Raw genomic sequence first — 21,826 nt, 5'->3', positions numbered from 1 at the left:
TAGAATTTGAGAGAGAAAGTGTTTAGGGAATTTTAGGGAGATAATGAACTCGCATTTTAGTAAGAGAATGAGGCTATTTATAGGAGTGAACCCGGGCCCTAGTTGGAGAATAGGGTCCTGCCATATATGCTGGGAATATGAGTATAATTGCAAGATTAATCTCCACCAAGAGTTAGTTGAGGCTGTGCCACAAAAGCACTTTATTCCCTTATCATTTCTATTAGTACAACCACTCTCAAATAGTGATAATGTTTACTACTCTATTGATTATTATTAGATAAGTTTAAATTTTGAGATATATGTATTTGTGTTTATTCACTACATACATCTCAAAATTTAAATTTTTATTAACTGTTATAACAGAGTAGTAAGCATTAACACTTAAGTGTTGTTAGCAAAAATATTTTCGAAAGTAAGACATGTACTTCATCCAATTCAACTAAACCCATCTCGAGGAATTGTATGGCATCACCTCTTATCTAATATTTAATTAATGTATTGAAAGATTGAACATGGTTATTTTGACAAGGAACATACTGAAAAATAAGATGCGGATACCAAAAAGAAAAGATCTTTCCGTTCCCTTTCTGGGGAAAAGAATAAATCTGAAAATTGGATGAGAGATGGACAAAGAGACTTGGATGAGTTTTTCAATATGATCAGAAGGACTTGGATGACTTTTTCATGATGAATTGGTACGACATATGTTATTATATAATTGAAAATAATTTTATTTTAAATGTCGATCAAATTAAAAAATAATATGTGGCATCTTATTCTGTGTTCTAATCATGTTAAAAAAAAACTTCAAACAATTCTGAAATTGCAAAAAGACATGAGGAAGCTGTTTTATGCAGGGTATTGCATTTGATTGACTTGTACATAAGCTAGAAAAGTAGGGAGGATGATTCTCTCTCTTTCTAATCTCTCTCCTATTTTTTTCTCTCCTACTTGAATGTTTATAATTAAGTCACATCAACATCTTAAATTGATTTTTTTTTTATAAAGACAACAAGAGGATGGGAGGGAAAGAAATGAAAATACGAGGGGAGAGAATCATCTTTCTAAAAGTAGAAGAAGATTAGTATACTGTATATATGTGGATCCGACCCATCATGTGTTTGTACTTTTAAGTTTTTAACCCATATGCGTACTTTTAAGTTTTTAACCCATATGCCCATGGGCTTATGTTTCCATTTACGCAGTACCCGCAACCCATATAACTGTATGTAATGGACAGTCCAAAAATAAGGTGACACCTCTTCAACTCGACTGGAGAATGATTTTTAGAGAACGCAATTGTGATGATATTTCGAACTAATCAGATATTAAAAAGTTGCAATATTCTATAATATGTGAATAGTTTAAAATATCAATCCACCTTAATAGCATTCTATTTTAAACTAACTTTGATTCATAAGGACTTTTGAATAATACACCAAAATCTCATATTTTACTGAAGGATAACTTCTAGACATTAGTTTTCTCCTTTAGCACATACTTATTTATCTTCGTCTTTTAATTATCTAATAAATTAACTAGTGCAAAAATGAATTCCCATAACTAAGCTCCATGTTTAATTGCAAATATTATGGGTTCACTGGATTAAACAGAATTCAAGGTTACTCCACCTTTTACTTTACATGACCTGAATTCGGGATCAAAGCTTCCATGTCCCCAAGCTTGCTTGTGGATTCCCTCCTTAATTAAAACAAATTAAATTAGTGCTTAATTAATCAATGAATTTGATTTGATTTGATTTGTTTTGACCTGGATTCGTTTATTTTTCCGTTTAGGTTTGTTTCATTATACATTTTTTTGTTCATCTTTCCAACTATCATTCACATCTTCTTCATCCGTCTTTTCTTTTATTTTCCCTTCATCTCTAATACTAAAAATAAAAAATAAAAAAAAATGCAGAATGACTATCATACAAACCATAAAACTATGACGAGTTTAATAATTATGATCTAGTATTATATAAGAATCCAACTCATGATGCTCATATATTTCACGTACCAATTGAACTCACTTCTACGAACTCAAATTTTCGGGTTTTAAGTTTTCGGCTTATGGGAATCAAACTTGAACTATACACAAATTCACCCAATCTATAAGGACCAACATTACAATTTTGCCATGAATCACTCCCTTCTATCTCTTGCACTCACCTTCTAAGCTACATAAGGGTTCCACATGTTTTTTGTTTGTTATTTAATACTAGTAGAGACATTAATTCTTTTGGGTTGAAAAAACGAGGCTAAAAGCTAATACCCCAAACAAAATTATCTAATAATAAATCTAAACCAAGAGATTCTAAGTCGATCATCATGAACAAAACTAACTGAACAAGAAGGAAGATTATCAAAGTAAAAGTTCTCTAAATCTAAATTAAGGCTATAGGTCGCTAAACTATCTGCCACCAAAAAAATAATTCCATTGCCATGATCTTAAAGGCAACTCTCGACATGGCAAAACAAGGGGACCCAAAGGATGACTGTTGCCAGCAGCTTGCAACACCAAATAAACTATGAGTGCATAGTCTTTTTCTACTAGTAATTTATCAATATGTAATCTCCATGCCAATTTTAAGGTCAAATAAAGTCCCCATAGCTAAACATTGAGAATTTCACATCTACCCAAATTGGCGCAAAACTCGGAAATTCATTTATCATAAGAATCTCTTAAAACATCACCTGCTCGACTATAATTCTTATTTCCCTTCTTGCAACCATCAACATTAAGCTTAAACCAATACCAAAGAAGAGCTTCTCAATGGAGCAAATATTCAATCCTATGGGGTTTATCAATCTTTGTGAGTATTAGCCTTCAACTATTCACGAAGATAAGTACAAATAGCAATTGTATGCTCATAAATCATTGCAAAATCATGCTCAAAAACATTTATTTTGCCAATACCAAACAAACCAACAAGCAACGGAAAAAACTAACCTCCACTCTTAACCTTAATATGAGTCATTTAGTGGTGAAATTAAAATAAAAGTAGTCATGATCAATATGATATGACTGTTAATTATACATTCTCAACCTCTACGAAACTTCTCTTGCCTTAGGATAATCTTTAAAAATATGAACCACTAATTCAAAGCCACAAAAACATTTTTGATGCTGAGGATTATCAGTCATACCCTTTTTAGCCTTTTATCATGGTTAGGAGTAGAACATGTGATACGCCAAGTAGAGACAAAACATTCCCATACCTTCCTTTTGCTTACAGTAATTGATTTAAAGTAGGATCGTGCCAATATCAATCCATTTTAATCAATTTATTCACAACGACTTTCTTTATAATTAATAATAAAATGATAATAACACCACCCCACTGTCACTCTCAGCTTAGCACTAAACAATGACATAATATGGATTATTTAAACATCTATATATATAAAGCTAACACTGCTGTGAACAGTGTTTTGGGGTCACAAGCTTGACCAAAAAAAATTGCACAAAAAATGCCCCCCCTCCAAACAAAAAAATTCAAAAGCGATTCAAAATAATGCACCAAATAATGTTGGAGTATTTTTGTCGTATAAATAGTATTTTTTTAATAATTAATTCTTTTTGTATAGTTTTTTTTTAATTAGTACCTCACAATAGGCTAGCAATAATGTGATTCAATCAGTTGTTTATTAAATATTATGTTCTTTATTTTTAAACACGTTCAAAACATCTTAAGAGGCGTGTAGTGCCGGTTAAAAAAAAAAAAAAGAAGGTATTTCGCACGTGCATAATAATGTGATTCAATTAGTTGTCATATGATTTTTTTTTTTTAGAACAAACGATATTATTTACATTAAGGGGGAGGGGGTGGGTTTAACCTCATAATGAGCTAGCAATATTGTGATTCAATCAGTTGTTTATTCATAATTATTTTCTTTTTAAACACGTTCAAAACATCTTAAGAGGCACATAGTGCCGATTATAAAAAAAAGGTCTTTTACACATGCATCCTAATGCGATTCAATTAGTTGTCAAATGATTTTTGTTCTTCAAACAAACAATATTATCTTAAGAGGCGTGTAGTGCCTCACAATAGGCTAGCAATAATGTGATTCAATCAGTTGTTTATTAAATATTATGTTCTTTATTTTTAAACGCGTTCAAAACATCTTAAGAGGCGTGTAGTGCTGGTTAAAAAAAAAAAAAAAAGAAGGTATTTCGCACGTGCATAATAATGTGATTCAATTAGTTGTCATATGATTTTTTTTTTTTTAGAACAAACGATATTATTTACATTAAGGGGGAGGGGGTGGGTTTAACCTCACAATGAGCTAGCAATATTGTGATTCAATCAGTTGTTTATTCATAATTATTTTCTTTTTAAACACGTTCAAAACATCTTAAGAGGCACATAGTGCCGATTATAAAAAAAAGGTCTTTTACACATGCATCCTAATGTGATTCAATTAGTTGTCAAATGATTTTTGTTCTTCAAACAAACAATATTATCTACACTAAGGGGGAGACGTGGACTTAGTCTCACAATGAGCTAGAAATAATATGATTCAATCAGTTGTTTATTAAATATTATTTTCTGTATTTTTAAACACATTCAAAACATCTTAAGAGGCACGTAGTGCTGGTTATAAAAAGGTCTTTTGCAAGCACATAATAATATGATTCGATTAGTTGTCAAATGATTTTTTTTTCTTTCGAATAAATGATATTATTTACACTAAGGAGGAGGGGTGGGCTTAGTCTCACATTGAGTTAGCAACAATGTGATTCAATCAGTTGTTTATTAAATATTATTTTCTCTATTTTTAAACACGTTCAAAACATCTTAAAGCCATTTCGCGCACACATAATAGTTTGATTTAATTAGTTGTCAAATGATATATATATATATATATATATATATATATATTTTGGAACAAACGATGTTTTCTACAGTAAGGGAGAGCGGGTTGGCTTAGCCTCACAATGGGTTCGCAATAATGTAATACAATCGGTTGTTTATTAAATATTATTTTCTCTATTCTTAATGTAAATTCAATAGAATGCAGATGGAAATTGAAAGACTGAGTTTATTATGTGGATTCAACTGCTTTGACTGGTTTATGAGGGGTTTCTTCTAGCATGGTCAAATATTATTCATTTACTTCAAATATTTAACTTTCTTTTTATCACAAAAAAATTTATTGAAGCAATTCACACATATAAATACATTTAAAACTTATATGTTGGGCGTAGCATGTCGTGGTTCAAAAAATGTCATCTGCACCCGCGTGAGCGCGTGCATGAATGCTAGTAATCCTCCAATGCCAAGCCTCTTTGTTCTAAAGTCACTAGTCGCTTAGTTTTGTGTTTCAACATCATCTCACTGATCTTAATCGGGTCAATCTCATCCTCACGATTGGCGGGCTTATAATATCCAGTTATGGGATTCAAGGCCCACACAAATTAAGGAGCTTCAACATGGTAGGCTTTGAGATTTTGGGGACCCGAAGTGAGTTATTAAAAAGGGGTCCTTAAGTCCTAAGGTGCTGACTCTGAGATTTTGGGGACCCGAAGTGTTTTATTAAAAGGGTCTTTGAGTCCTAAGGTGCTGACTCTGAGATTTTGGGGACCCGAAGTGAGTTATTAAAAGAGTCCTTGAGTCCTAAGGCGCACACTCATATCGTACAAATTGCATCCTAGAGGAATCGTACAAATAGCAAAGCCATTACTAACACACCAACGACAAGCTATTGTTACATAGCCAGCTTCTTTTTTATTTATCTTCCTCCAACATATAAATTCTTTTTTCTTGGGCCCCTCTTGATCAGGGCTCTAAGCAGCCGCTTATTTTGGCTACCCTTAGGGCCGGCCCTGAACTCCGAGTTCAGACTCCTCATTCTTCATCGTTTTCGCAACCCATTCTTCCACCATAGCGCTTATGGACCCTCTTCTACCAAATCCAACTGACACCAACACATGAGATTGATGCCGCCTGCTCCAGCCTCCACCACCAACACTGATAATAGGATCGCGAGGAGTAGGGACATAGTTTTGGAGAGGAATGAAGCAGCCATTCGATCAGAATTTGGAAAGAGAGAAAAGCCAATTAGAGAACAAAAGAAGGGAGAATGGAATAACTCGTTTGGATGTACTTTTAAAATGACTGAAAGCACTTTTGGTGAAAATGTTTTTGAAACCAATCTTTAGTAAAAATGCAAGTAAATTCTGGAAAAGCACTTAAAGTGATTCCTATAAAGATAAGAAGCACATAACCGGTGCTTCTTGCTGAAACACTTTAAGTGCTTTTGAAACCAAAAAACATTTTCTCTAAAAATGTTTTCAATTATTTTAAAACCACATCCAAATGAGCACGAAGTCTTTCTCTTCTACTTCCTTTCCCTTGTTCGCTTCATCGGCTCTCTTTGTGGTGGCAGAGGGGTTTCTGTACGTTATATAGGGAGGGTAAATAAAGTGACTCATTGGGCCGGGAGCATTCAGCCATTGACAATGAGTTCTCAAACTCAACCGATCTTTATGTTTCAGATGAGAGATAACCCCAATATGATAATTGGAGCACATAATGGGATTGTTGTTCCACAATGTGATAAATTTGAGGACCAGAGCTCATGAATTTTTTAAAGGGAAATTTTGGTTCCGTCCTTAATCAATCTAGTTGTTAGAATGAAATTCCTTTATTATTTGTTTAAATAGTTTGATCAAGGCTCCTAGCATCATTTAAGGGATTTAACTCATGCATTTATGCATTCAATATCCCATAAATTATGAAATTTAAACAAATCGAAATAATATTGTTACAAATATAACATTTACTTAAAAATCAAGAATAGAGTAATAATAAGGTGGTGGTTGACGGAGTTTGCTTCAGGAATGGCGGATCGCCGCCATGAGACTTATTGCACCCAACATGCGGTTTTCACAATTTCCAGACCAATTTTCGTTGGGTTTTGAGTGGAAATGGAAGAGAGTATGATGCTAGGTCGATTCCAATGGGTGAGTAGCTTTAATTCGCTGGAAAAATCATCGTGAAAGGCGTTGGGAATCATGAGTTCCACCAGGTCTGATCGCGAGTTGAAGGGGGTTTGGTTTGGCTTGTTCCTCCTTCTCTCTCCTTTCCCTCCTTTCCCTCCTTCTGATTGGTCCATCCTCTTCCTTTCCCTTCCCATTCTCCTTTCCTGATTGGGCAATCCTTTCCCCCATCTTTCTTTTCTTCCTCCTCTCATATGTCTCGCTCTCTCCTTCATCTTCTCCACTCTTCATCACAACTGTCCACGTGGCTCAATCAAATTGCTCCACAAAATCTGGAGCCTTCTAAAGTGAAGGTTAAATTTACTAAAATGCCCCCGACTTAAAACGTTAATAATTCCTTCGTTAAAGCTCCAAATTACGTTCTGTTTATACTCACGCGTTCTTAGTGATGACCACTACGAGGATACGCTAAAAGAATGTTTCCTAGATCTCCCAATACGGTAGTCAATGAAAGTCCACACCCTCGCCTTTAGGGGCATTTTCGTCAATTCACTCATTTAAAATTAATAAAAACGTAAAATTAGGGACGGGTTGTCCCAATAAACACATATAATTAGCATGGGTACGTTCATAAAAAAAAAATATATATTGGTACAAATTAAATAAAAAATATGGGTACATATTAAAATTCAAAACTATGGGTACAAACTAAATTGAAAATATGGGTACATATTAAAATTCAAAATTATGTGTACAAATTAAAACTAAAAATATTGGTATAAATTAAAAAGAGGATACAAATTATAAATAGAAATATATGAAAAAAAAATACTAAAAATATTATATTTGAAAATGATTAATAATTTTTTCATTTTTAAATTAACATATAATGACTTTAAATAATTTAATATTCAAATAATGATGTGAAGTCAAGGGACCTTGATCACAAATGAAAAAAGAATAAGGTTTCAATTAATGAGAATGAGAACCTAATTTATCCTTAGGACACTTTGGATGCAGTCCCTAACTACCAATGTTCTTTGACTTAAACCTTCGTGGTTTTTAGTTTTTAATCAAAATCCCTAACTGTAACATCCCACATCGCCCAAGGGAGTGGATCCTGTAAGCCTTATATGTATATTACAATCTCTACCTAGCATGAGGCCGTTTTGGGAGCTCACTGGCTTTGGGTTCCATCGAAACTCCGAAGTTAAGCGAGTAGCACGAGAGAGCAATCCCAGGATGGGTGACCCACTGGGAAGTTCTCGTGTGAGTTCTCAGAAACAAAACCGTGAGGGCGTGGTTGGGGCCTAAAGCGGACAATATTGTGCTATGGTGGTGGAGCGGACCCGGATGTGGTGGACCCCGGGCCGGGATGTGACACTAACATTAATGTAATAATGTATTTCTATATAGGTTATTATATTTTTAAATTAAAAATGAAATTTGTAGTTATTTATATTAATGAGATTTTAAATAAAACCCATAATTTATGAGATTAAAAATATTAATGATGAATTATACTATCTAATATATTTTGTGTGTGTGTGTGTGTGTGTGTGTGCACATGGGTACGTTCATCAAAACTAACCAAAAAATTGTTGTACTAAAATATGGGTACAATTTTCAAAAACACAAAAAAAAAAAAAAGATATTAGGCTTATTAACATTATTAAATTTCTTTTATTAAACTTAACATGAATACATTCTCAAATAAACGAAATAGAATGTACCCATATAAGTATAAAAAAATGGATTAGAGAAAAGATTGAATGAATTTTACATTAAAAAAATGGGTACATTTTATATTTAAAAAAATGGTACATTTTTCATCTAACAAATTGGTATACGTAAGAATTGGTATATATAAGATTAAAAAATTGAAAATTTTTCATAAAAACTTAATGGGTACAAACTTATTCTAATTTTAATTTTTATATTTTGGAAATGTTTGAATTGAAAATTAATTAAGAGTTTAATAGGGGTGTGAGTTTTAAAACTCTAAATCAATTACTAATTTTTATTATAAAAATTATGTAACTTACATGTAATTCATTAATATATTAATGTTAGAGACTTTGATCAAAATCTAAAAACTGATAAGGTCTTAGTCAATGAACATTAGAAACTAAAGACCGGACACTAATTTTTCCTTCTAACTTTTATTATATATATGGTTAATAGAAATAAGAGTTGTGAGACTTGAACATAAAACCTCGGATGCAAGGATTGATTGTCTTAATTAACCACATGCTATGGTTCAACTATTTTTCTTGTTCTTGATACATATGAATTTTCTTTGGAAAGAAATTGATTGTGTTCATGGACGGAGGCAACATATGCCCACTGATGGCAGCTATCCCCACTTAACTCTTTTTGTCATGAAAAATGCTCCAACTAAAATTATAAATTACCTATATACTGAGAGATGAAGTCTCGATCCAAACACTCAACTCAAAATATCCTCTCACAATATCCTCTCACGTTCTATACTCTTCCTATTCTCTCACCCTTCCAAGCCATGTAATTTTTTCATTAGCTAAAGGTTTAGTTTTACCGTTCTAAACACTAGTTACTCAAAATTATGTTGTTGGAAAGATAAGTTAATAGCATTATATCAAAATTTTAATTTAATTTCATCAGTTGCGCCACAAAAGAATATTTATGGCTCCGTCCATGATTGTGTTATCCCAAAACAGCCGTCACTCTTTCTTGGAAAACAGGATTGGGATGATTCCAAGTTGGTTGAAGATACAGTTATTGTCTTAAGACCAAATGGACTCGACACTGCAGGTGCCCTACCTCTCCACGTTCCATCTTCCTATTACTTTTCCCACTGGACCTTCCATCTGCCTATCATGCACCAGCTGCTTATATGTGCCATGAAAATATCTCACTAAACTCTGCCATCATTTATCATCCATGGCTAGGATCCAGGAATACGTTCATGTTTTCCCTGACCTTGTCGAACCTGCCACTGCGTGTTATACGATGGCAGCGATTGCAGGCCTTGTTTTCATGTATCTTGTCCGCAAGAGAGAGCCAAGAATTTATTTGGTAGACTTCAGCTGTTACCAGCCACCAAAATCTTATAGGCTGCCGACGTCCATGTTCCTAGAGAACGTCCTTCTGGACGGCACAGACCCTGAGAGCGCAGCATTCCAAATCAAGATCCTCGAGAAATCTGGGTTCGGCGAGGAGACTAGCATTCCTCCGTCTCTCACTTGCTTGCCTATCAAGAAATCACTCCAATTTGCGATGGAAGAGGTCAAAGCAGTGATGTTTGGTGCAGTTTCAGACTTGTTCAACAAGCACAACATAAAGCCTAGAGAAATTGATGTTCTGATTTCTAACAGCAGCTTGTTTTGTCCCACACCGTCTCTCAGCACTTTGATCATCAACAAGTTCGGAATGAGAAGCAATATCAGAAGCTTTCACTTATCCGGGATGGGATGCAGCGCCGGACTTATTGCAGTTGGACTAGCTAAGGACTTGCTGAGGGTTCACGAGAACTCATTGGCTTTGATTGTCAGCACTGAGGGATTGCATTTGAATTGGTACACCGGAAAAGTACCGTCCATGTTGCTCACTAATTGTTTGTTTCGGATGGGAGGAGCGGCCGTGTTGATGTCCAGTCGGAATCAAGACAAGGGCAGGGCAAAGTATGAGTTGCAGCACCTTGTGAGAACAAACAATGCACAAGATGATCGGTCTCATGCCTGTGTGTTTCAGGATATAGATCCCGAGAACAAACAGGGGATTTCGATATCGAAGGACATACTCCATGTTGCTGGAGACGCATTGAAGGCAAACATTGGTGCTCTGGGACCATTGGTTTTGCCACTTTCGGAGCAGTTTCGATATGGGGTTTCAATACTCAGCCGAAAGGTATGGAGTGGGAGGAGGAAGATTAACGTACCGGATTTTAAGAAAGCTTTCGAGCATTTCTGCATACATGCTGGGGGGAAAGCAGTTATACAAGGAATAGAGAAAAACCTGGAGCTGAGAACAGAAGACGTGGAGGCCTCAAAGATGGCCCTGTACAGATATGGAAACACATCGTCTTCTTCGATATGGTACGAGCTGAGTTACATAGAAGCGAAAGGAAAGATGAAGATGGGCGATCGGGTGTGGCAAATTGGGTTCGGGAGCGGCTTCAAGTGTAACAGCGCAGTGTGGAAGTGTATTTCCGATGTGGGAGCTGAGAGTGCAAATGTGTGGAGAGAACTAATCCATTCATATCCCATGGAGGTTCCAAACTGAGAGAGTACATGCAACTTTAGTGTTTAAAGCTCAAAAGACCAAACACAACATGTATAATGTAATGTAATGTAAGGAGCCTGTAGCTCAATCAGCTGAAGGCATTCACCCTTGGCACCCGAGGTGCGTAATTCAAATTCCCCCTTCCCCATGTTTCCTAACATGTTCCTGTATCTGAAATGTTCAACGAGCTAAAGATGCGCGAGACACGGGTTCAATGGCATCCAGATGAATCACTGCAAACGTATATGCCCAGCAAACCCTAACTTGAAACCAAACCCTCCTAAAGATGCTGGCGATCGCCAAATTCTACAAGGGTTCAAAAACAAACTCAAATTGCTTATAAATTTAAGAACGCAAAATCCTCTGGAATGACTCGAGCCCAAAAGTCGAAGAATAAGAATGCAGATGAAAAGTGTAACTGTATCAAAAATCAAAGAAACAAAACAGAAACGACAACGATCCACCAATTGATGTTTTCTCTTCCATCTGACAAAAATGGTTCCCCATAATTTTCTGACTTTCCACATATTGCCTATTCTTTAGCTGTCTTACTTGTTTTCTTGCTTTTTCTTCTGTCTTACCAATTTTTGGTGTCAACTCAAATTGGGCATGGTGGGACATCAAGGGTTGTTCCAGCTTGAATCTGACCCCAGCCAATAAGACGCCAATGCTTCTCAACACGTCGACTGAGCGCAATTTTCTCTCCTTTGCTGGTGCAAACTGGAGACGTGAGTTGCAACTTTGCTAAATCGTTCCTTACAGCAAGAACCCTAGCCCCTGTAGACATGGATCCTATATTCAACATGAGGATCTCACCCTTGACCAGCTTTGAGACCTTTCCCTGCTTCTCAGACCCCTTTGTCCTGACCCCAAGAAGCCTTCTCAACAAGAAGAAGTTGACCTGTAAAATATAACACAATCTTCATCTACACCAAGGTTTTCAAGATTTGTCTAGTTCGCGATGAGAAAGAAGAAACAAAATAACTCAGAAAAATAAACATACTAAAAAGATGTATAAAGAATAGAGAAGAGAGTACAGTTAGAAGCCACGTCACATCCTCAAATGTAAAACAAAATGCACTGTCAACAACAAAAACACACAATTCCTCCACGATTGTTTGTAAAAGGAGCACTTGTGCGCGTGCACACACACACACAAAAAAGTTAGGCATTTTCTTAGAAACAGCATCCCATCAAGCTTTAACAGCTCAACCAATTAACATAATATAAAGTACTACAGCAGTATTGCTTACCTCAAGCTCAACAAATACTTCAGGGAGTGACCCAACTTCACCAAGAACTTGACCCACTAACCTATCAGCACGTGTCAAAGTGGGATCCATGGTTGTTCCAACACCAATAAGACCTCCTGGCACCGCAAATTGCAACTCATTTTGCTCAGCATACAATGAAACAATTCTGGAATATATTGGCGTGCACTTGATATTTCCACTCTCGTCTTTAACAACAATCCCAGGACGAACCTCAATAAATTGGTTGACTTTCAGAACACCCTGCCACGACCACATTGTAAAATATGTTATTCATTAAGCATTTATGGAACTAACTACTTAAGAAACCTTCCCAAATTCCACAAATTATTAGATCCAAATCAAGAGCATGTGTTCACATTTTCACGACCCAAAACTTCTAACGTAGAATGACAAAGCAGGACTAAAATTAGAAAAAAGAAAGAGGAAACCTCAAATACCATGAGCTGAAACCAAATGGGAATAATCAAACATTGTCTACACTTTCGACAAAATAAGACATTAGAAGACATACCCTGAGGATACTTCCACCAGCCACTCCACCTCTAATCTCATCAACCTCGTACCCAGGTTTATTGACGTCAAAAGAACGGATAACAATCATATTGGGAGGTGAGATAAAGTTCCTTTCTGGAATGGGGATCTTTTTTACAATGTATTCACACACAACGTCAATATTATACTTCAACTGAGCAGAAATTGGCACCACTGGTGCATTATCAGCTACAGTTCCCTGGTACACAAAATGCTTAACAATTAATGAACTGAAACCTATAAAACAGAAGGGAAAAAAAGCTCCAAAGGAACTTACCTGAATAAACTTCCTGATTGCCTCATGTTGGTTAATGGCCACATTCTCCTGAATGAGATCAACTTTATTCTGAAGAATAATAATATGTTGAAGACGCATAATTTCAACAGCAGCCAGATGCTCAGAAGTTTGTGGTTGGGGACAGCTTTCATTAGCAGCAATGAGAAGTAATGCTCCATCCATAATTGCGGCACCATTAAGCATAGTAGCCATAAGAATATCGTGACCCTATAAAAAGAGAATAACTTTTGAAGAAACATAACAAAATCAAATCAAGATAAACCATGAAATAATTTGGACAAGACATAGAATGTGAAATATGACAATCATTAATAAAGAAAATCTCTTGCAATAATAATGTTGCAAGAACCCATAGGAAAAATCTAACTTCAATGCTACTAAATAAAATGTCATCCATGGGTATAACAAACAAAAAATACGCTGAGAAAATATTTATATATGATCACGACAAAGTATCAGACTATCAGAACCTTTTATCAAGCAAGGACGACCAGGTACACACCACCATTTATTCCCAACAATTTAGTGTAGTCATAAATATTATGGCATATAGAAAATGGTACAAACAATAGAACACAAAGCCTTACCGGGCAATCTACAAAAGATACATGTCTCAACAATTTCATCCTGCAGTTCTCAAATCCAGGAACATCACAGAGAGGAGCATCTTCCTTTCCACTTCCATATGCCCTAATAAAGAAATGAATATGCATTAACAAAAAGGGTTGAATGTGATAAAAGACAATTATATTAACTGGATGCCTACTTGTAAGCCATGGGTCGAGGGCAGCGCTCGTCTTCACATATGTATATCTTTGCATTGGCATATCCAAGCTTGATAGTAATGTTGCGCTCCAGCTCATTTTTAAAACGAACAGTCTGCATATCATTAATGTTTGATTTTTGATGTCTTAAAAATATAAACTTGCATTGGAATATCCAAGCTTAAATGTTCACAACACATAATTTGAGAAATATAGCTCAAACCAACAAACCAGTTATTGTACATGGTGCATGCCATGTTGGACCAATGTAATACACTATAGGCCCTTACCCAATAGCTTAAGGTTTTGGTATATAAAGTAACTTAGCAACAGTGAAATGAAAGATGAATTGGAGCTCGGTCTATATCCACCGTTTACATAACCAAAGATGCTATTAAATTTATTTTGATAGCAACGAAACTATTAAACCTATAAGGTAAGATTACATTTAACCCTCTTTTCTCATAATTTACAGACTATCATCCTGGAGAATATAGTCCATACTATAAGACAGCTTCCATTTTCAATGCTCAGCTTAAGAGTAAACATACGTTCACCAAGAATAAAAGGTATATGATTCGTAGCCATCTGATACGATTAGCCACTTTTGTTAGTCAGCTGTAGAAATATGATAATACTCAACAACCTAAATTCTCTTGTTCTGCAAATATAACTCAATAGTATGCTAGAAAAATATTTCCTAATGTATTTTTCCTTGGCAGTGAGTGTGCATCCGTAGCTCAAAGAGAACAAGCAGCCATAACTGGATACAACTTTTTTACACCCTCGTGAGTGGAAACACAGGCTTGCTTGTCTTTACAATGTCCACACAGAAATAAACAGAAAAGATGCAAGCAGTATCAAATGCAAAACAGAAACACCTAAGCACCTGAACACCAGAAATTGCTTTTACAACTGTTGACTTTCCATGAGCCACATGACCAATAGTACCTGAAAGGCAACTCGCATAAATCCAAGCAAGCACAAAATTAGGACCCGTACCAACAAACCAATGATGGTCGAATCAATATAAGAATGGCCATAAAAATCCAAGAGCAGTCTGAACATCAGAATGATGATTACCGATATTGATAGTGGCCTGACGGGATATAACTTCAGGCGAGAGTGGATGCAACTTTGTTACATCCAGTTTACTCAGGTCTTGCTCCATCAAACCTTTCCTCGACATTTTGACAGTTACTTGAAAGTAAACAGCTAATAACTGGGTGGTATCAAAAGTGACAAAATCAAAACTGTGAAAGACTGCATCAATTACCCAAATTGTTGATTAACATTAAGACTCGGTTGAAAACGGACACTAGTACGCAAGCAATAGTATTTGCTGCAAAACCATAGAGGTATTTAGTGCAACACCACTTCAAATTTACCATGAACAAGATTATGAATAAAATCCTATTAACAACGAAGACGAAAAGATAAATGAAAAATTAGACTAGAAACATTCATTTCAGAAGAAAATTCCATGTCCGCATCCTAAATTTCGACAAAAAGCATTTTCTATCAAATGACCAGTAAAACAACAAAAAAGAAGAATAAAACCCTAATTTCCACCGAAATTCATTGACGGCGGCCAACAGTAAAACCCAAGATGCCAAAACCCTAAAATCTCCAAAAAGTAAAAATGCTCCTCTTTTACACCAGACAAATAACAAATTGATAACAAAATACAGCAACTCAAACAATAACACACTCATATCAAACAGCTTGAAAATCTCACAAGAAAATATAAAATATAAAAAAATTAAAAATTAAAAAATACAAATGAAATACCAGTGGCTGTAGAGAGAGAGAGAGAGAGAGAGAGAGAGAGAGATATTGGTACGGACCTGGACGATGCGATTAGGGCAAGACGACGAGAGTGAGCGAGGTTTTCTGTTGAGCAGTAGCGAGAAAGAGGGAGCAGGTTTAAGGGGAAATCGCTGCTACCTTCTAGGGATAGTGTTTCGCTGGATCTTTATGTTCGCAAATGCAAATGAGGGTGTTTTCGTAATTTGATGGTTAAACGAGCCACTGCTTTGGTGGTTCCTTTCTGTATGGCTCAGGCCCAATATTTCATATACTTCTCCAAGTCTGTCCAAAAGCCCGACCGGAATTTTTTTTTTTTTTTTTGGTAAATAGATAATTATAAAGGCGATTAAACCAATCAAAAATTCACTAAAGCTACTTAAAAAAAATGAGTGTATTCTTTTTTACTTGAAAGTGAGAGGTTTTAGATTCGAATCTCGTGGATGGGGAATTCGATATCAAATTCGGCTATTTATTGTGTGGCTTAGGCGAACTCCCCTTCCCTTAGTGTAAAAATATCAATATACTAAAAAAAAAAAAAAAAAGAGGTTGGTTGGTATCTTCTTAGATTTTTTTTTTCTTTTTGAAACTAAAAAGTATTCAATAATTTAGCTACGTTCACCTTTTGTTTAAAGGAAAAAGAAAAAGAAAACTCAATTTCTCACTCTAATAACTTTTATATAAAAAAAAATTGTTGTGTTTGACCATATTATATTATTTGTTGTTTAAACTCAACAATTTAATAGTAGCTTATTTTCGTTCGGGTATTCTTTTTGTACAAGTTGAAGAAAAAGGGGTTTGAGCACTAGACTCGGGGAAAGAATAATTACTTTTAACCACTTGAGCAATTTTGTTTCGTTTGAGATGCAAAAGATAGAAAACCAACAATTTTAAAGTGCAATGACAAGCTAATTTAATACTTAAAAAAATCATGAATTAGATTGGTTAGGGGAAAGTAGTTGATCCCGTTGTCATTATTATTTCTTCCATCTCCTTTTCAAGACTTTCTCGGTTCATGGTTTCTCAACATTAAGAAAATAGACATTTCATTAATCAAGTCGTTTTCAGATAACAATCTATATTTCACTAGACATATATTAACAAATTTTAATAGCATGTTAGTGCGACGTAGAACGGGCACAAAGATAAGAGCACTTAATTAAAAGAACATAAAAAGAAATTGTTCAACATTAAACCATCTTTTTTCTATATAAGAAACAAGAAAGTCTAAATTAAAACGATAAGAGATTCAAGCATGTTATATCTTTCAACAAATTGAGTAAAAAAGAAATACACTAAATTAACAAGACAAATATAAAATTAGCAAAAGACCAAAACTCTATAATATATAAAAACTGATCCTTAAAGAGTAATTAACCAATAAACACCAGGTACATATACATATAATTGATCAGAAACTGAATTTTATTCTAACTTTATTTTCCACATCTATATCTTCTTTATTTTGTTTTTCTTTTTTTTCCTCAAACATACGTAAAAAAATCTCATGCAAAAACATTACATAGCGGAGCCCGCATCATTGCCCTTGGAGTCACCAAAAATACGCTGCCGAAAGTCGTTAACCATGAGCGGCAGCCCCTTGCGGAGGGACACGGTGGGCTCCCACCCCAGAAGCTCTTTCGCCTTCGAAATATCCGGCTTCCTCTTGTGTGGGTCGTCCTCTGTGTTGGGCCTGAACTCTATCTTTGCATTTGGATCTATTGTGTCTTGCACAACCTGCACATACAAGCGAGAGAGTAGGGGAGCGGGAATTCAAACTCGGGGCCTCGAGTTGGGAATTGTTTGTTTGTGCAGTGGGGTTGATTGATTTTACCTGAGCAAGTTCTAGCATGGTGAATTCGCCAGGGTTGCCAAGGTTGAAAGGTCCCACATGATTTCCTTCCATCAGCCGCATTAGACCCTCGACCTAATTCCACAGAAGCAGTGCACAACAAATTGTTTAGTAAATTTCAGTTTACTTGTTTGAATCAATCAAGAGGTATTATATATGCTTTATATTGCTACCATAAGCATTTTAAATTCTTAGTCGACACTACATTGTTTTCTTGCCATGTCCAAGAATGTTGCATTCAAACATTAGCCGTGCATAAATTACTATCCGAATATGGTGGTGGCCTCTATCATGAGAAAAGTAGAGTGTCTGACCATGTCACTTGACAGTTAACTTTCACAAAACTATGAGACCTCATGTGTTTTGATCTCATTTGACCTCACGCTACTCCCATTTAGTTTAAGAGTTGTCCTAATCAGAGAACTCTACCAAAGTTTTTCTCCTGTATCAGATCATAACTAAGAGAGGACACAGATATTCAAACAACTTTCACCTTAAAACACCATTGACCTTAATGCTAATTTAGACAAAGACATGACTGGTGCAGTTAATAATTAGAAATTCATACTTAATTAGGAATAGAGGAGAAGAAATATAATACCAAGTCAGAAACGTATTGGAAACTTCTGGTTTGCTTGCCATCTCCATAAACTGTCAGTGGCTCCTTCCTTAATGCCTGTATATTCCATACACAACAAATTTGCAGGAAATATTATGATGTAGCAAGCCAGAGGAACCAAAAGAAAAAACTACAAAATTTCTCACCTGAGCTACGAAATTGCTGACAACCCGGCCATCGTCAATGCACATACGCGGTCCATAAGTATTGAAAATCCGAGCAATCCTCACCTGCAACACATTCTATACATTAGAACCCTAACTGCAACTGTTATAATATTCGTCTCAAATTTTGAGTTTGATCCGGAATCATTTGAAACCGAGGCACGCATAATGTAAATGACAAGGAAAAGATTATTAGTATCGGAGAAAATTAAGGTGACCTCAATGCCAAGGCCTCTATGGTAGTCCATGGTCAGAGTCTCTGCTGTGCGTTTTCCCTCATCGTAGCAGCTCCTTACACCTGCCAAAGCCAACAAAACACTTGTATGAAATTATGTACTCATCACATTGTTGATTACATTTTACGGTGAAGTTTTTGTAAGAAACGCGATCGAGAAAATAGTATACATGTTTATTATTCATCTCGCTGTTGAAGCAAATGATCAGAAATGTGATTAGTAAATGTGGTGAAGTTTGATATTCTCGCGCATAGTTTTGTCATGTTGGGGTCGAGGGGAGACATAAGAGAGTGGGGGAATGACTCACCGATGGGGTTGACATTGCCCCAGTAGGACTCGACCTGAGGGTGCTGCAAAGGGTCACCGTAAACCTCGCTGGTGCTTGTAAGCAAGAAGCGTGCGCCAACCCTTTTTGCCAGTCCAAGCATGTTCAGTGTTCCCACCACATTTGTCTTGTGAAGCCCCAACTCGCACAACAAATTAAGGACCCCAAGCAATACCACATGCACACCATATATTTTTTTTTCTTCAAAATATCTATGTGATTTTCGTTATATCTATAGTATCTACTATAGAAGTACATTTTTTACTACAAAAAACAGAAAGAAGAAAATACCTATTTTATATGTGAAAATATTAAACATGCACTCGATTTTTATGTCTAAATAATCAAATAAATTTTAGGTGGTTTTTTTATTTGTGGTGTAGTTCTTTTTTGTTACAAGGAATTAGATAAAAATACACTTTAGTGATAAAAAAATTCCAACATTTAAAAGGAAAAAATAAAGGAAGAGTGAATGTAGAAAGATTAATTTAGATTGTAAAGAAGACTTATATTTTTTCATATTAAATTTGAATATTCTTTTTCCTAACTCCATTTATACAAACAATACAATTGTATATTTTAAGCTTGTCTACAAATAAAAAAATTTACGTGTAAACGATATCATAATATTATAGGGTTTGTTTAGAATTGTTTACAACTATTTTTTTTTAATTCCAAAAACACTTAAAGTGCTTCTTGTATAAAGTAATAAAGTATTTTTTCAAGCTTAATATTTTATAATTTCAAAAACATTTTTCCTAAGAGCGCTTTAAAACATTCCAAACAAGCTCATAGTCATCTCAAATAAAGCATATAATCACCAACATGCATATAAACACAAAAAAATTAAAAAAAATAAAAATAGAAACCAGAGAAAGGATATAATTGTCTTGACCGGATTGAACTTGTAATGCACAGGGGATGCCGGGCAAGCGAGGTGGTAGATCTGGTCAACCTCCAGCAGAATCGGCTCAACGACGTCGTGTCGAATCAGCTCGAACTTCGGGTTCCCGAAGTGGTGCACCAAATTCTCCTTCCTCCCAGTGAAAAAATTATCAAGCACGATCACGCTGTCCCCTCTCGCGATCAGACGGTCCACGAGGTGGCTCCCCACGAACCCGGCCCCACCCGTCACAACAATCCTCATGTTCTTCTTCTTCACCCCCAGCGGCACCTTCCCGCCCACATTCCGCGTCTCCAACAGCACTCTCCGGGTCGGGTTGGCCGGCAGATCACTACCCTGCCCAGCAAAACTCGACCCGGATTCAAAACCTGAGTTCTGTGCGGACTGTAATTGTGGGTTCGGTACCGGGAAGGTGGTGAAGAAGAAAACGGCGATGGCGACGCCGATGAGGACGAAGATAAAGCGCTGCTCGCGGAGCACGTAGCGAATCGGGTTGGCGGAGGAAGTGTGATTGGTTTGCGGTTCGAGAACGGGTTGTGATAGGTCGTCATTTTGTTGATTGTGGTGGGTTCTCTGAACTAACGACGGATTATCGGAGCTTCTGGCCATAGTTTTCACTTGGGGTTCTGTCTAATTTTCCCTCAGATTTTTGATCGGGAAGTTCTTGGAGTGATGAAAAATTGAAAAGGGTGGGCAGAAGAGGAGGAGCATGGGGGGGGAGGGAGAGCCGGAGAGAAAGAGAGTGTGTGTGGGTGTGGGATTTTGTGGGTGGGGAGAGGAGTTTTTTGGGTCTAAGTGGTCGGGACGTGGGGACATTCATGCATGAAAATTGGCCGTATAATCGTTCTAAGGCGCGTGATTGGAGCGTGCATCTATATAGGTTTTGGCTTTTTAGGTAATAAGGTGGTCTGGATTTACTACTTTGCCACTAAACTAGATTGTAGTTTTTTAACTTTTGGTAAGGTGACAAGTAATGCTTTTTTTTTAATTAGGTAAGTAATAAGTAATGAATAATGATAGGTAAGCATATAAAAATTACTTCTACTCATGAATATTTTCTCTAGAAAGTAATTTTACTGTAAATATTTAGCAACTTTTATGTAAAATTTAAGTGCATCTTCAAAATTCGTTTATATAATTCATAAACTCTTATATGTTCCTTTGTCAAAATTATAAAAACAATTTTAATTATCGAAAGACATTTTTAGCCGTTTCAAAAACAGTACAAAACACACCACGTTTTCTTAAGAGAACGTTGGGATTATTTCACATCTAGACTCACTTTGGAGTTCATTTGTTCACACCAAAAAGAAGTTGCCAACGTAAATACGCTACAAATTATGTAATAATAAATTGGGTGTTTCTAATGTTATTCTTCTTAATTTTCTAACATCCGCAATTTTTAAATAAGTGGTGAAGAACTTTAATTTTTAAGTTTTTAATTTTTTAACACACATATTTCATTATTTGTATCATAACACGTAATGTATCATTTCGTGTTCCGGGCATACTGAAAAATCTCTCCAAAAATTCAAGCAATGATACAAACATGTCATCTAAATGCATTCACAAAGCACCACGTGGTAGAAGATGGAAGTGCCAGGTGTGCCCTTCGGGACATGATCTAAGGCTAGTTTGTAGTCTACACCAAATAAAGTGCTCTAAACCTAACATTTTTATTCCCTCAAGGATAGGAAAGAATGTAGCGTTGCCACATGCACAAGCTCACTAATTATGAAAAAAATCATGTTAAATTGGAGGAAGAAATTTGCATAAGTTGAGGTTAGGCTTCGCGAAGAAGCAAATGATATATATCTCAGTTAGTTAAGAGCAAGTACGGAA

General features: G+C 35.8%; 3 protein-coding genes across 4 annotated transcripts; 1 reads left to right on the top strand and 2 right to left on the bottom strand.

Annotated features, from left to right (window-relative positions):
• The first annotated feature begins 9,541 nt into the window (after positions 1-9,541).
• Positions 9,542-11,376, top strand: LOC125477414 (3-ketoacyl-CoA synthase 7-like). The gene has a single exon (XM_048584490.1). It carries the CDS (start codon positions 9,871-9,873, stop codon positions 11,209-11,211), a length of 1,341 nt encoding a protein of 446 aa, XP_048440447.1. The 5' UTR covers positions 9,542-9,870; the 3' UTR covers positions 11,212-11,376.
• A 150-nt stretch (positions 11,377-11,526) lies between these two features.
• On the bottom strand, positions 11,527-16,080 carry LOC125477413 (eukaryotic translation initiation factor 2 subunit gamma-like). 2 transcript variants are annotated; one of them, XM_048584488.1, is made up of 9 exons: positions 15,926-16,080; positions 15,162-15,341; positions 14,968-15,029; positions 14,081-14,193; positions 13,902-14,004; positions 13,294-13,521; positions 12,997-13,215; positions 12,465-12,725; positions 11,527-12,112 (listed from the first exon to the last, which is right to left on the bottom strand). In XM_048584488.1, exons 2-9 carry the CDS (start codon positions 15,265-15,267, stop codon positions 11,810-11,812), a joined length of 1,395 nt encoding a protein of 464 aa, XP_048440445.1. In that variant the 5' UTR covers positions 15,268-15,341; positions 15,926-16,080; the 3' UTR covers positions 11,527-11,809. The 2 variants fall into 2 exon arrangements, with proteins under 2 accessions (XP_048440445.1, XP_048440446.1); XM_048584489.1 differs by having other exon boundaries at positions 15,162-15,300; positions 15,926-16,079.
• A 1,151-nt stretch (positions 16,081-17,231) lies between these two features.
• LOC125477450 (UDP-glucuronic acid decarboxylase 2-like) lies at positions 17,232-20,772 on the bottom strand. The gene is made up of 7 exons (XM_048584579.1): positions 19,964-20,772; positions 19,063-19,210; positions 18,738-18,817; positions 18,502-18,585; positions 18,338-18,412; positions 17,719-17,811; positions 17,232-17,621 (listed from the first exon to the last, which is right to left on the bottom strand). The coding sequence occupies exons 1-7, from the start codon at positions 20,591-20,593 to the stop codon at positions 17,403-17,405; spliced, it is 1,329 nt and encodes a 442-aa protein (XP_048440536.1). The 5' UTR covers positions 20,594-20,772; the 3' UTR covers positions 17,232-17,402.
• Positions 20,773-21,826: the final 1,054 nt, after the last annotated feature.

This window comes from the organism of the source record quoted next, unplaced genomic scaffold (genome assembly GCF_019419815.1).
Source record: "Pyrus x bretschneideri cultivar Hongxiangsu unplaced genomic scaffold, Pyrus_bretschneideri_v1 Contig21, whole genome shotgun sequence".
NCBI classification, from domain to species: Eukaryota; Viridiplantae; Streptophyta; class Magnoliopsida; order Rosales; family Rosaceae; genus Pyrus; species Pyrus x bretschneideri.
This window is presented reverse-complemented; position numbering and strand designations above follow the sequence as displayed.